General features: G+C 43.5%; 1 protein-coding gene and 1 long non-coding RNA gene across 2 annotated transcripts; one reads left to right on the top strand and one right to left on the bottom strand.

Moving 5' to 3' along the window:
- Positions 1–1,130: 1,130 nt before the first annotated feature.
- Positions 1,131–1,572, bottom strand: LOC143804388 (uncharacterized). Its single transcript, XR_013221016.1, has 2 exons — positions 1,471–1,572; positions 1,131–1,336 (listed from the first exon to the last, which is right to left on the bottom strand). It is a non-coding gene; the product is annotated as an uncharacterized LOC143804388 (long non-coding RNA).
- Positions 1,477–12,880, top strand: EPCAM (epithelial cell adhesion molecule). The gene is made up of 8 exons (XM_077282434.1): positions 1,477–1,878; positions 8,943–9,062; positions 9,672–9,918; positions 10,673–10,735; positions 10,818–10,881; positions 11,495–11,596; positions 11,726–11,965; positions 12,306–12,880. Exons 1-8 carry the CDS (start codon positions 1,803–1,805, stop codon positions 12,345–12,347), a joined length of 954 nt encoding a protein of 317 aa, XP_077138549.1. The 5' UTR covers positions 1,477–1,802; the 3' UTR covers positions 12,348–12,880.

Below are 12,880 nucleotides of genomic sequence, written 5' to 3' on the forward strand. Positions count from 1 at the left end.
TCCTGGGCCCACTAAAACCTTGAACCAGCCCTACCCCCCACAAATTTGCCAAATGACCCCCAAGTTCCATTGAACAACTATTATTATAAAGTTAATTAAGATTGACAAGCTTCAGAAACAAGAATGGATGTTTTTGGCATTAAAATGGGCACTGTAGGTGTTTTCCTGGCCTCCACTCACTGCCGACTATGCTTCCCCATTGACTTGCATTGGGTTTCGTGTTTCGGTCGATCCCCGACTTTTAGCGATAATCGGCCGACTGCACTCGACTCGACTCTGGACAAAGTCGGGTTTCACAAAACCCGACTCGACCTTAAAAAAATGAAAGTCGCTCAACCCTAGACATCAGTATTTGTAAGCCAAAACCAGAAGTAGGAGAAAAATACGGAAGTGGTGACCTGTTTCTATTATACTTTTCCTTTGATTGTTCCACTTCTGATTTTGGTTTACAAATGATGCAAAATGCTGACCAAATACTGAACTTGTGAACGTGGCTCAGAAATCATAACATTTCTGCAGAACTCCGCGTTGCGCAAAGATTTTTTGACCTTGAAAAGCAATTTTAGCCAGCCCAGTGGATCAGTGGTTAGGACTGCAGCTTTGCAGTGCTGGGTTCAAATCCCACCAAGGACAACATCTGCAGGTAGTTTGTATGTTCTCCCCGTGTTTGTATGTGTGTTCTCTGGTTTCTTCCCACAGTCCAAACACATACTGATAGGGAATCCAGATTGTGAGTCCCAATGGGGACAATGATGATAATGTGTGCAAAGTGCTGTGGATTAATGGTGCTGTATAAGTGAGTAAAATAATTAAATACAAATTTATGGCAGCATTCCGCCATCATTGCTTTGATGGTCTTTGTATTTCTTTATATAATATAATATAATATAATATATATATATATATATATATATATATATATATATATATATATATATATATATATATACACACACACACATATGTGTGTGTTTATTTACATCTATAGATTTCTCTATAATATATATCCTTTTTATGCAAAGTATTTTTTATATTATTTTTTCATATTAACTTATTCTTAGTATAAATTCAGACTTTTTGAGACTTGAGACTTTTTCCTTTGGCTTTTCAGAGTTACAGAAACACAGCAGCATTTATTTTTTACAAACCTTCTTCCAATGATTTAGGATAGCCATACTTATTTTCTTCTGATTTGACTGTTCCGATCATTCCTGCTTTTTATATGTAACACACAAACCACAGAAACCTTTGCAGTTTATTTACTCATTTGGGACAGAGACTTGTGGAGGTGAGTAATGAGTTTCAGCAAGCTGTGGGCAGAATGCAGAGAGTTTCCCTGTGGGCAGAGGGTCACAGATGACACAGAGCAGGTAGTGCTGGAGACTTCCCTCCTTCCTGCCCAGGTGAGTCACCACTCCTAGTTTCAGCCAGGTGACCTGTGACGTCACTGCCCTCTTCTATATAACTCACCTGCAGGAGCTCCTGGGGTTTGCACTCTTCTTTTTGGAGATCTGGTCCCTCTTTGCTGCTGGGGCTGACATCTGGATCCCAGGCTCAGAGCTTCCTCCTGCTGCTCCAGTTCTAAGGATCTGCACAGAACCCCCCAGGGCACTGGTTTCGGTGGGGGAGGGGAGCAGCAGAGTATCCAGGTGTAACTAGAGAACAGCAAGTTTCGTCCTTGTTTGTGATTCAGGGAGGGACCTGTCGGACCGGTCTGACCTGGTATAAGGAGGAGGAGGAAGCCACTGCAGGTGAAGGCTCAGACCCCAAAGGACATAATCAAGGCAGAGGAGTCCAGAAGGATGAAGACCTCCGCTATGTTAGGGCTTGGAGCTGCCCTGCTCTGCTGTATCCTCATCACACAGGCTCAAAGCCAAGGTGAGTCCCTGCACTAGCCCCTGTGGGGTCCTGGAGGGGTGTGTAATCTGTAATGGTGGCCAATAATCCAGCCCTGTACCCTGATCCCCCTCCCCAGGATCAGTGGAGCCAGAGTTTGATTGACATAGAATGGTGGGGTGATACAATGTAACTAGAAACTGTGGGCAAGCCTGCTGGGTGTTGTAGTGTCTCAATGTGGTGCTCTAGGGTTCTCCCATCCTGGTTGGTTTAATTGAGTTTGTTTTTTTTTTTTTTTTTTTAAGGATCTGTGAACTTGCCAGACTATTGAATAAAATGGCCATTATACTTTGCCAATAGGGTTCACTTAATGTAATTAGGTGGAAATCGCACTGAGCCCCCAATGTGAGATGTCCATCAGGATCCTAACTGTTTTTAATAGTGGTGGTCTTCTGTTTTGGGCCTCCTTAGACTACACTGCCCTGGTGTTACTGTAACCCCTGCTGGTTTCTACTATGGAAGTAGTCTATAACACCGTGTCTGGTAACCTGTGATTCCTCTGCTGCTGGATTAACCACAACTCCCAGCAAACCCTCTGCTGGAATATGTGGGTCACAGGTTGCTAACATTAGAGTAAATTTATACTGTTTGGGTTTTTCTTTTTTCCAGTTTTCTAAAACCTACTTAAAATTGCTGCATTTTTAGTGTGATTATTCAGAGTTGTGGCCTAAAAGAGCGATGTGAACACAGCCTTACTGAGCTCGCTCCCGTTAGCTTTGGTATATTGGTCCAAGTTCATATTGGCAGAATTTCTGTCTTTCTTGGGTATATGTGGCCTGTGTAATTGGTGATAAGATAGGGAGGTGACAGTGAGGTGTATGTGTGACTAGTGTTATCTGGTGCTGATAAGATAGCGCCTCTGAACCGTTATCTCTTCCTTGTCTGCTCTGTGCTTCTATAACACGGGCAGGTCTCATGCCTAGATGGCTTCATGGCTCAGGCTGGCATGGGGGCAGCTTCCTGCCCAGGCTGCACTGCATGAGGTGTGGCTCTATAACAAAATGGCGCCGGGTTGTGCTCCCTCAGGGGGAGGGGGGCAGGTGGCCCTATTTATCCCTGCTTACTCCTGTGACGTTACAGGGAGTGGCGGTGACTGTACCTGGGGCTGTTCTATCCTATAGACTTGTCTATTATGACTCTGTATGGTGGAGACACTGGAGAATAGGGTCTGGTGGGGGAGGGGAGCTTTCAGTGTGGATGGTAACGCCGTCAGCCCAACTAGAACTTAGTTTAGCCTATTTTTCTGTATTAACAACTTGGCTCAATATTCTGCTTAAGGTTAGCTTCTAATACCTTATACAAGACTACGTTCACATTTTAGACTTGATGCAGTGCAAAACTTGGCATGCAAGGGGAACCCCCAAACCAGTATTTTTACTCCTATCCACTATGGCATCCTACTTGCTAAGGGGTATATCTCAAATATGTTTTTTAGGGTTTTTAAACTTCTCTGTAGTGAAAGACTAAGTGTCCCCCTCATTTCTGGGTGACTACCCCTTTTCACTCCTCCATACACAATGTATGGCTGTTGGGTGACCGATTATTTTGGTTGATCGTTCGGCTGACAGCTATAGCTCCTAAAATTGCCCATACACAAATGCTTGGTTCCTCCGACCACTCGTGTCCTAGCCAATGCCAGACTCCTCTGGTGGCAGCTTATCCTCCTGGAGGACGAAAGGGGTCAGCCGTTGGAAATCTGCCGTTAGAATTAGAGAAGGACCTGGCCCTTCTATGTAGGGAGAGTTGGGCGCTGCCTCCATACACTACCGTCGGCCAGTGTTGCTCTGTATGGTGGCTTTGAGACTTTAGAGTGTGATCACACCTGCACTAAGTGTTTTTCAGGCTTGATATTGTTGCACTACAGGAAATGGTACCTGTATTAACCTCTTCATCACCTTGGGATTTTCCATGTTCGTTTTTCGATCCCCTCCTTCCCAGAGCCATAACTTTTTTATTTTTCTGTCAAAATGGCTGTGAGGGCTTATTTTTTTGCGGGACGAGTTGTACTTTTCAACGACATCATTGGTTTTACCATGACGTGTACTAGAAAATGGGGAAAAAAAATTCCAACTGCGGTGAAATTGCAAAAAAAAGTGCAATCCCATGCGTGTTTTTTGTTTGGCTTTTTTGCTAGGTTCACTAAATGCTAAAACTGACCTGCCGTTATGATTCTCCAGGTCAGTACGGGTTCATAGACACCAAACATGTCTAGGTAATTTTTTTTTATCTAGGTGGTGAAAAAAAATGCCAAACTTTGCAAAAAAAAAAAAAAATTGCGCCATTTTCCGATAACCATAGCATCTCCATTTTTCATGATCTGGGGTCGGGTGAGGTCGTTTTTTTTTTTTTTTTTTTTTTTTGTGCCGAGCTGACTTTTATAGTGATACCGTTTTGGTGCAGATACGTTCTTTTGATCACCCGTTATTGCATTTTAATGCAATGTTGCAGCGACCCAAAAAATGTAATTTTGGTGTCACAAATTTTTTTTCTCGCTACGCCGTTTAGCGATCAGGTGAATTACAGGCTTGCTATGAGTGCTGACCACAGGGTGGCGCTCACAGCAAACTGGCATCAGTAACCATAGAGGTTTCAAGGAGCTCCATGGTTACTATCCTGACGCATCGCTGATCATGTGACTGGGGTCGGTGATAAGCGCATTTCCGGCCACGTGCCCTGAAGCGGTAGTTAAATGCCACTGTCAGCGGCATTTAACTAGTTAATAGCGGTGGGTGAATCACGATTCCACTCGCTGCTATTGTGCGCACATGTCAGCTGTTCAAAACGGCTAACATGTCGTGGCTTTGATGTGGGCTCACCGCCAGAACCCACATCAAAGTAGGGGATCCAACCTCGGATGTACTATCCTGTCCGAGGGCAGAAAGGGGGTAAAGATTTTACAAGCATACAAAACTGCAAAAATTCATCTGTGATGTCTTGCCTCTAAATCATGTAATGGCTGTCATATAACAGAACAGTTGTACGGCCTTTCCATTAATTCAGAGTAGCTGGGACATATCGGACTGCTCTGTACACTTAGACTTGGACTGGCCATTTGATGGCTGTTGACCGCTTTTGTCAAAATTTAAGATTCTTTTGTGTTCTTTGATATGAAGGAAGTAAAGGCTCAAATACCACTGATTGTGTTAGCATTGGCCAACCATCTAGTATGTATGGCCCCATTTCTCTCTCCTGTGCTGTGGTCAGACATGGAGGCTGAACTCCAATTGCCTGATCTCTCCAACCTCTCATCCTGCGGTCGAATAAGCTGCTGCCTCTACCCAAAGAGCACTGGAACGTTGGACAGTACATCGCAGTGTATTGGGGAGGGCAGTGGTGGACACAGACTGAAAAGGGCCCCTGTGCAAAAACAATATATGGGCCCTTTGCAGCCCAAGATGTAAAAAAAGTGCATGTGCTATGGAGGTAGGAAGGGGCCCCTGTGCGACCATAGGTTGCACCAATGATATGTTGTCTGCCCCTGGGGGAGGGGAGAAGTCGGGCAAGAGTCATTCGAATAACAGGTATTTGTTTGGTGTGTGGGTGTTTTTTTTTTTTTTTTTTTTTTTTTGGCTTGACGGCTCTAGCAGTTGATGATTTCCTTGGGAACAAAAAAAATTGTCTGACTGTTGGGATGCCCCCCATAGTCATGGCAGGTTCAGACAAGGTCTATCTAAAAATATTTGGCCTTCATCCTTAGATCCTCATCTTGCTCCCCTGCATAGTTTGTCCTCTTTAGTGCAATGTACCCTCTATTTTCAATCTTTCTACCCAACAAGGTCACTCTTTGAAATAATGACTCCATTACTTAAGGTACCTTCACACGAAGCGACGCTGCAGCGATAGCGACAACGATGTCGATCGCTGCAGCGTCGCTGTTTGGTCGCTGGAGAGCTGTCACACAGACCGCTCTCCAGCGATCAACGATGCCGAGGTCCCCTGGTAACCAGGGTAAACATCGGGTAACTAAGCGCAGGGCCGCGCTTAGTAACCCGATGTTTACCCTGGTTACCAGCGTAAAATCTAAAAAAAACAAACAGCACATACTTACATTCACGTCCCCCTGCGTCCACTTCCTGACTGACTGAGCGCCGTACAGTGAGAGCAGAGCGGTGACGTCACCGCTGTGCTGCTTTCACTTTCACTTTGCGGCGCTGAGTCAGAGGAGGAAGCAGACTGCAGGGGACGCAATGTGAGTATGTGCTGTTTGTTTTTTTTACATTTTACGCTAGTAACCAGGGTAAACATCGGGTAACTAAGCGCGGCCCTGCGCTTAGTAACCCGATGTTTACCCTGGTTACCAGTGTAAAATATCGCTGGTATCGTTGCTTTTGCTTTCAAACACAACGATACACAGCGATCGGACGACCAAATAAAGTTCTGGACTTTATTCAGCGACCAGCGACATCACAGCAGGATCCTGATCGCTGCTGCGTGTCAAACGAAACGATATCGCTAGCGAGGACGCTGCAACGTCACGGATTGCTAGCGATATCGTTATAATGTCGTTTCGTGTGAAGGTACCTTAAGGTCTAGTCTGGTGACAGACTCTTATCTACACCTATATTACTATGGCCAAACAGGATATAGAATGCTGGAAAAAGCTTTACCTGTGTCTCCTATCGGATGCCTTAAGGTACCTTCACACGAAGCGACGCTGCAGCGATAGCGACAACGATGTCGATCGCTTCAGCGTCGCTGTTTGGTCGCTGGAGAGCTGTCACACAGACCGCTCTCCAGCGATCAACTATGCCGAGGTCCCCTGGTAACCAGGGTAAACATCGGGTAACTAAGCGCAGGGCCGCGCTTAGTAACCCGATGTTTACCCTGGTTACCAGCGTAAAATCTAAAAAAAACAAACAGCACATACTTACATTCACGTCCCCCTGCGTCCACTTCCTGACTGACTGAGCGCCGTACAGTGAGAGCAGAGCGGTGACGTCACCGCTGTGCTGCTTTCACTTTCACTTTGCGGCGCTGAGTCAGAGGAGGAAGCAGACTGCAGGGGACGCAATGTGAGTATGTGCTGTTTGTTTTTTTTACATTTTACGCTAGTAACCAGGGTAAACATCGGGTAACTAAGCGCGGCCCTGCGCTTAGTAACCCGATGTTTACCCTGGTTACCAGTGTAAAATATCGCTGGTATCGTTGCTTTTGCTTTCAAACACAACGATACACAGCGATCGGACGACCAAATAAAGTTCTGGACTTTATTCAGCGACCAGCGACATCACAGCAGGATCCTGATCGCTGCTGCGTGTCAAACGAAACGATATCGCTAGCGAGGACGCTGCAACGTCACGGATTGCTAGCGATATCGTTATAATGTCGTTTCGTGTGAAGGTACCTTTATTGTAGAGTCCATTATCACTTTATATACATGACCTCTTCTAGGCTCTGGGAGGATCCTGGAATATAACTCTGCCTCCAGAGCTTCTGTCACATAAAAGGAGAGTTACCAATGTTAGACTTGTAACTAACACAGAATAGGAGAAATTCAATTGCAAACACATTTTTTGCTGCTCTGCTGTATTGTAACACTATTGCAGCCCTGTCTACCTGTGAGATTGAAGCTGGGAGGAACCTCCAGATGTGTCCGGTATGATCACACACAGCTCTACAGTGAGACCAGGAGAGCACTCGGGAATAGTGCTGCATTCTAGATCACAAGCACAGTGGATGGGATTTATAGAAATCCCATGCCATCTGTGCTTCTATTTGACTCGGCGTAAACTCGCCCATGGTGTGTTTTCGAGCCGTGGCATGTTCATTTCTGTTGCAGAGACTTTAGTCTCCACAACATAAATTTCCACAATAGATATGTATTGGATGCGTAAACGCATGCCGATTTACATGCATGATTAGAACACAGCGAAAATACGCTGTGTCCACTTCCTTATAGTGGGCACATAACCTCACACTGGTAACTCTGCCTCCAGAGCTTGCTTTACATGAAGGAGTTATCTTAACAGCACCATCTGCCCTAGAGCCTGAAAGGTCATTTATATAAAATGATAAGATGATTTCTCAGCAACCAGAGATCTTATGAGGCACAGGGAGGACTGTTTTAGGCAATCTATAACCTGTATGCCCATATTAATAATTTACAGAGGTCAAATGTGAAAGATTACCTTTAACACGTAATGGCGAGTTGTGCTGCAGCCTCTCTGGTCATGAACAGCTTCACATGGGACTATAGGACTTGCCATGCTTCGCTGCACTGTGTGTAGTCAGAGGATGCAATCAGTCTGCAAAGCAGGAGATTGAAAGCGGGACTGATCACTCTTCTCCGGTGGCTCCTTCTTGGCCTTGCTGACCTGTGCTGCATTTAGTTCCATTTTGGCAAAAGCTTAAAGTGCCACATGTGGGTAGTAGAAAAACCCCAATTAAAAATGGTCTCATCAAGATAATGAGTTTTTATATGGGGCACTATACCTGTAATGAGATCAGTCATGTGTTTATGGGGAATGTGGTCTAACAGGGCAGTTCTGTAACGTTCCAGAATAATTTCATGAGCGATTGGTGCAAAGCCTGTGCAGTCATTCTGCTGTTGCATTCCTATATTTTTGGAGGTCTATGGCTATGGTCATAAATACACCTGTAATATCTGTATAAAATATCCCTTACATATTGTGTATGGGGAAGGGTAAATGCCCTTAACACTCTGGTTTATAAGTGAAGCTCATTCATTGCAAAAATAGGATTGGGAGACTTCAATATACATTATGCAGATTCATTAAGATTTTTAATGCACACTGCAGCAGCAGCATGGCACTGCCAGTGGGGTCTTGTAAACTGTAGACTTTTGCAACAATTTCTATCCATTCAGAAGATCTACAGTGGTCAGTGAATTATTGTACTATGCACCAATTTGAGCAGCGTTAACTCCATATTGATCGCCATAACGGCACTCACTGGGTCGTTACTTGAGCTGCACTTGAGCAATTTTCTGTGTGCCTGTAATTCCAAGCATATTTGGTATATGATTTGTAGTATGAATCTCTGTATTACTAATGTGGATTTATAGTACGATGTCTTTTCTTCTACAGACTGCAAATGCGACACACACTTCGATGGTAAATGTACCGCTGCTGGAGGCGGTGGTGCTGCTAACTGCGCGTGTACCCTCTCTATAGGGCCTGACTCAAAGGAGGTCAACTGCAGTAAATGTAAGTATTAATGTATTGGGTACCGTCATTCCTGCAAAGCAGATGTTGGGGCACATTTATGTTGTGAGCTGTATGAGCAATGCTGAATTTTACAGGATTTTTTTTTTTCTTCCTCCTAAATGCAAAGTTATGCAACTTTCTAAAGTTGAATAAATTTTGACCAGTCACTGCAGAGAATCTGTTTTTTTTAGATGAGTGATCTTCCCAAAAAAATTATAAATCTGTAAGATTTCTTGGTTTTGAAGGCTCTGCTCCACCTACCTTCGGTGTTAAAGATTCCAACAGCAGAGGAAGTTGGGTGGATTTGTACAGCATTGTGGGGGGGAAAGAAGCTACAGGGACAGGGAGGGCAGAGAAACGGACAAAAAGATGGCATTAAAATAAAAGTTGTGCGAATATTGGCTAATGGGAGGTGCAACATCTTGTATAAATTCCTCACATCCAACCTATACTACTGGGAGACACTTCTGCAAGAAAAATCTGAAACTTTGATTTAGTTGCAAGCTGCATATCAGTGGGTCTGAAAGATGAACAGAACATTCGAACTTTAAAGGAAAAGTGATGTTATACCATTCTACATACTGATTTATTTATTTATTTTTTCTTCAGTGATTCCAAAATGCCTGCTAATGAAGAAGGAAAGCCTTGGTACAAAAGCCGGGAGAAGACAAAGACCTCCAAATGCCCTTATTGACAACGATGGACTCTACAATCCCGATTGTGACGCCGATGGTACCTTTAAAGCAAGGCAATGCAATGGTACACAGACCTGCTGGTGCGTCAACTCTGCTGGAGTCAGGAGAACTGAAAAGGAAGACATAGAAACTAAGAAGTGTCCCGAGCTTGTTAGGACTTAGTAAGTGTCAACGTGTTCAGGAGTCTTTTCACGAAATCCAGACCATAATATGACATCACTGACCAAAAGGTCCACTGGTCAGCTCATGTCCACTTACGAAGGCTGTCTATATTTTTTTGTAAACCTGTCCAAGCAGTCTTATATTGTGCCTAAGTTATTATAGTGGTGCTCTGTGCCATGTTACTTTCTCTTATGCAGTCTTCCACTTAAGTGATGACTGAAAAACCCTTTTAAGAGCAATCGGCTTGCTCATGTTAAAAAACAACAAACAAACTCTGCACTACCTTCTCCAATAACTCCACAGAAATGTCGCCATAACTACAGTGTATGTGACCGCTGCAGCCAATCACTGGGCTCAGTTGTGATGCCAATGCACTTGGCTTACTCTATTTGCCAGAAATGTGGCAAAAACTTCTGGCACTGTGTTGCAAATTGGGCCACATAAACTTCAAGTGAAGTTATGCCCCATTATCGGTCAAAAAAAAAAAATACCAAAAGTGTTTGAAACGCCAAGTAAATATGGCACAAATCCTGACGTTTGTAATCCACTAGTTGCTCTGCTGAACCTTAAAAAAAATAAATAAATTAAAAAAAAAAAATGGACCACACATCCAAAAAGACACAAATGTTTGCCTAGCAGCATTAGATCAATGTGTGGTCCATGTCTCTTTTCTGCAGTTACACACCTTGTGTCAGATCTACTAGTGTGGATGGATAGATGCTACATAACTATTTTTTTCCCTTATTTTTACAGTTGGGTAATTGTTGAAATGAAGCGTAATGACACAGACAGTGTGAACATTGCAGATGTGCAGGCGTAAGTTACCTTTTTATGGACTTATGACAAATGTATGTATATATTGTTGAATGCTAAAGTAACACTTTCCTTCACCCAACAGGGCACTAAAGAACTTGACCACAACCCGTTACAAGCTGCCTGAGAAATACTTTAAAGGCATTGAGGTGAGACTTCCCATTGACACTACATGGTGGGTCTTGCTGGTGGAACCAGACTGTTGTCAGACACTGACAAAATGGCTGACAGTCCGGGGTCCCCAAATAGCCTTTTAAGCGCTGGTCAAACATGCACATTGCTGCTTCATTGTCTGGGTAATTTTGGCTCTGACATTGATCCCGCAATCTGTCCCATAGACATTGAACAGATCCACACACATGCTTGACTGAACATGTAAATGGCACAAAGGACTCTTATTTCAGCAGTCAATGGGTGGTGGGACCCGACCTTTGGTTACATATGTTATCAGCAGGATAGTTAAAGAAAATGCCATTGGCAGACAATGTGGTGATGATCTTTATTTTTTATATAGCGCAAACATATTCCGCAGCGCTTTACAGTTTTGCACATTATCATCGCTGTCACCATTGGGGCTCCCAATCTAAATTGCCTCAGTATTGTCTTTGGAGTGTGGGAGGAAACCGAAGAACCCAGAGGAAACCCACCCAAACACAGAACATACAGACTCCTTGCAGATGTTGTCCTTGCTGCAAGGCTGCGGTGCTAACCACTGCGCCACCGTGCTGCCTTTTACAACTCTACCCACTTTCTTCTCTACAGATGGAAGAATCTTACATCTATGTTAATTTGCAACAAAATTCCAGTGAAAAGGCTGCCGGTGAAGTTGACATTGCCGATGTTGGATACTACATGGAAAAAGATGTAAGTGTTTCCATATTCTGTAATGCTGTTTTCAGTGAACCCACATTTCTGATGTCATGGTGGTGTTGGATGGAACCGCGATGGAGTTTATGGAATGAGCTGTTAAATGTGAAATGCTTTCTCTTCCAGATTAAGGGAGACAGCCTCATGAATCCTGACAATAAGTTTGAAATCCTTGTCAATGGCAAAAACTTGGCGGTTAAAGAGCCTATTATCATGTTCATCGATGAGAAGCCTCACGAGCTGAGAATGAAACGCCTGACCGCTGGCGTGATTGCAGTCATCGTGGTGGTGGTTGTGGCTATTGTGGCAGGAATAGTGGTCTTGATCATCACACGAAGGAAGAGGGGCAAATATGAGAAGGCCGAGGTAAGCAATTGACACTTTTGCCCCACGTTTCTATAATGTAATTGGTCTTTACGCATACAAGCTGGTATCGGACTGTCCAAGGGCCGAACAATGATACCAAGGTCTAACTAAAAGTGCCTAAAGGCCTGCCCTAATGGGTAGAATATATTAAGTGATCAGTCACAGTGGGGCTGAAGTGAGACATTAATGTGGAAAGAAACTTAATTGGAAAATTTAAGCACTAACAAATCACTGGAGCCATAATAATTCATACAGTCTTCACTATTTTCCTATTAATGAACTAAAGAAATAATATTTGAGGTGTCTGCTGCTGTGACTTACATCTTAATTTTCTTTCCAGATGAAGGAGATGAATGAAATGCAGAAAGAACTCAACTCGTAAATAACGCACAAGGAGCTAGGAAAAAACCTGCGAATGCCCTGTGACTGTGTCAATCCTCGTGTACACGATCCACCATGAAGCTGAATGACTGGAGCGAGTGACGCTCTCCAAGCCTATTGTGCAGAATAACAGATATTTATCTTGGCGATTCCTCCACTGAACTTTCGTATCTGACATTCATGTATTGTCTTTCATCTTTGAGACTTTGCGTTAGTGGATTTTTTTTTTTTTATTAAACTTTGTAGATCCTTAAATGCCCTTAGGGACATTTTGGATGGACTCAGGTTTTATGGTCAAACTACTTGGTGGGAATGATATGGCCCAAGCTTTTGTAGAGGGAAAGGGGGGTGGGGGGGGGTGGGAGGGTATATGGTTTTTCCTGAAAACTAAATACGGACTTTTTTATGTAAATATTCTTGAGTTACTTTTTATTATGTAAATTGGATTAATAAACAATGGAAGTGTTTCTTTTACATTGTCATGTTCTTAACAGAAGTAGCAAACATTCAAAATAAAGTACATGGAGAAAAGTA

This window comes from Ranitomeya variabilis, chromosome 2, assembly GCF_051348905.1.
Source record: "Ranitomeya variabilis isolate aRanVar5 chromosome 2, aRanVar5.hap1, whole genome shotgun sequence".
Taxonomy (NCBI): Eukaryota; Metazoa; Chordata; class Amphibia; order Anura; family Dendrobatidae; genus Ranitomeya; species Ranitomeya variabilis.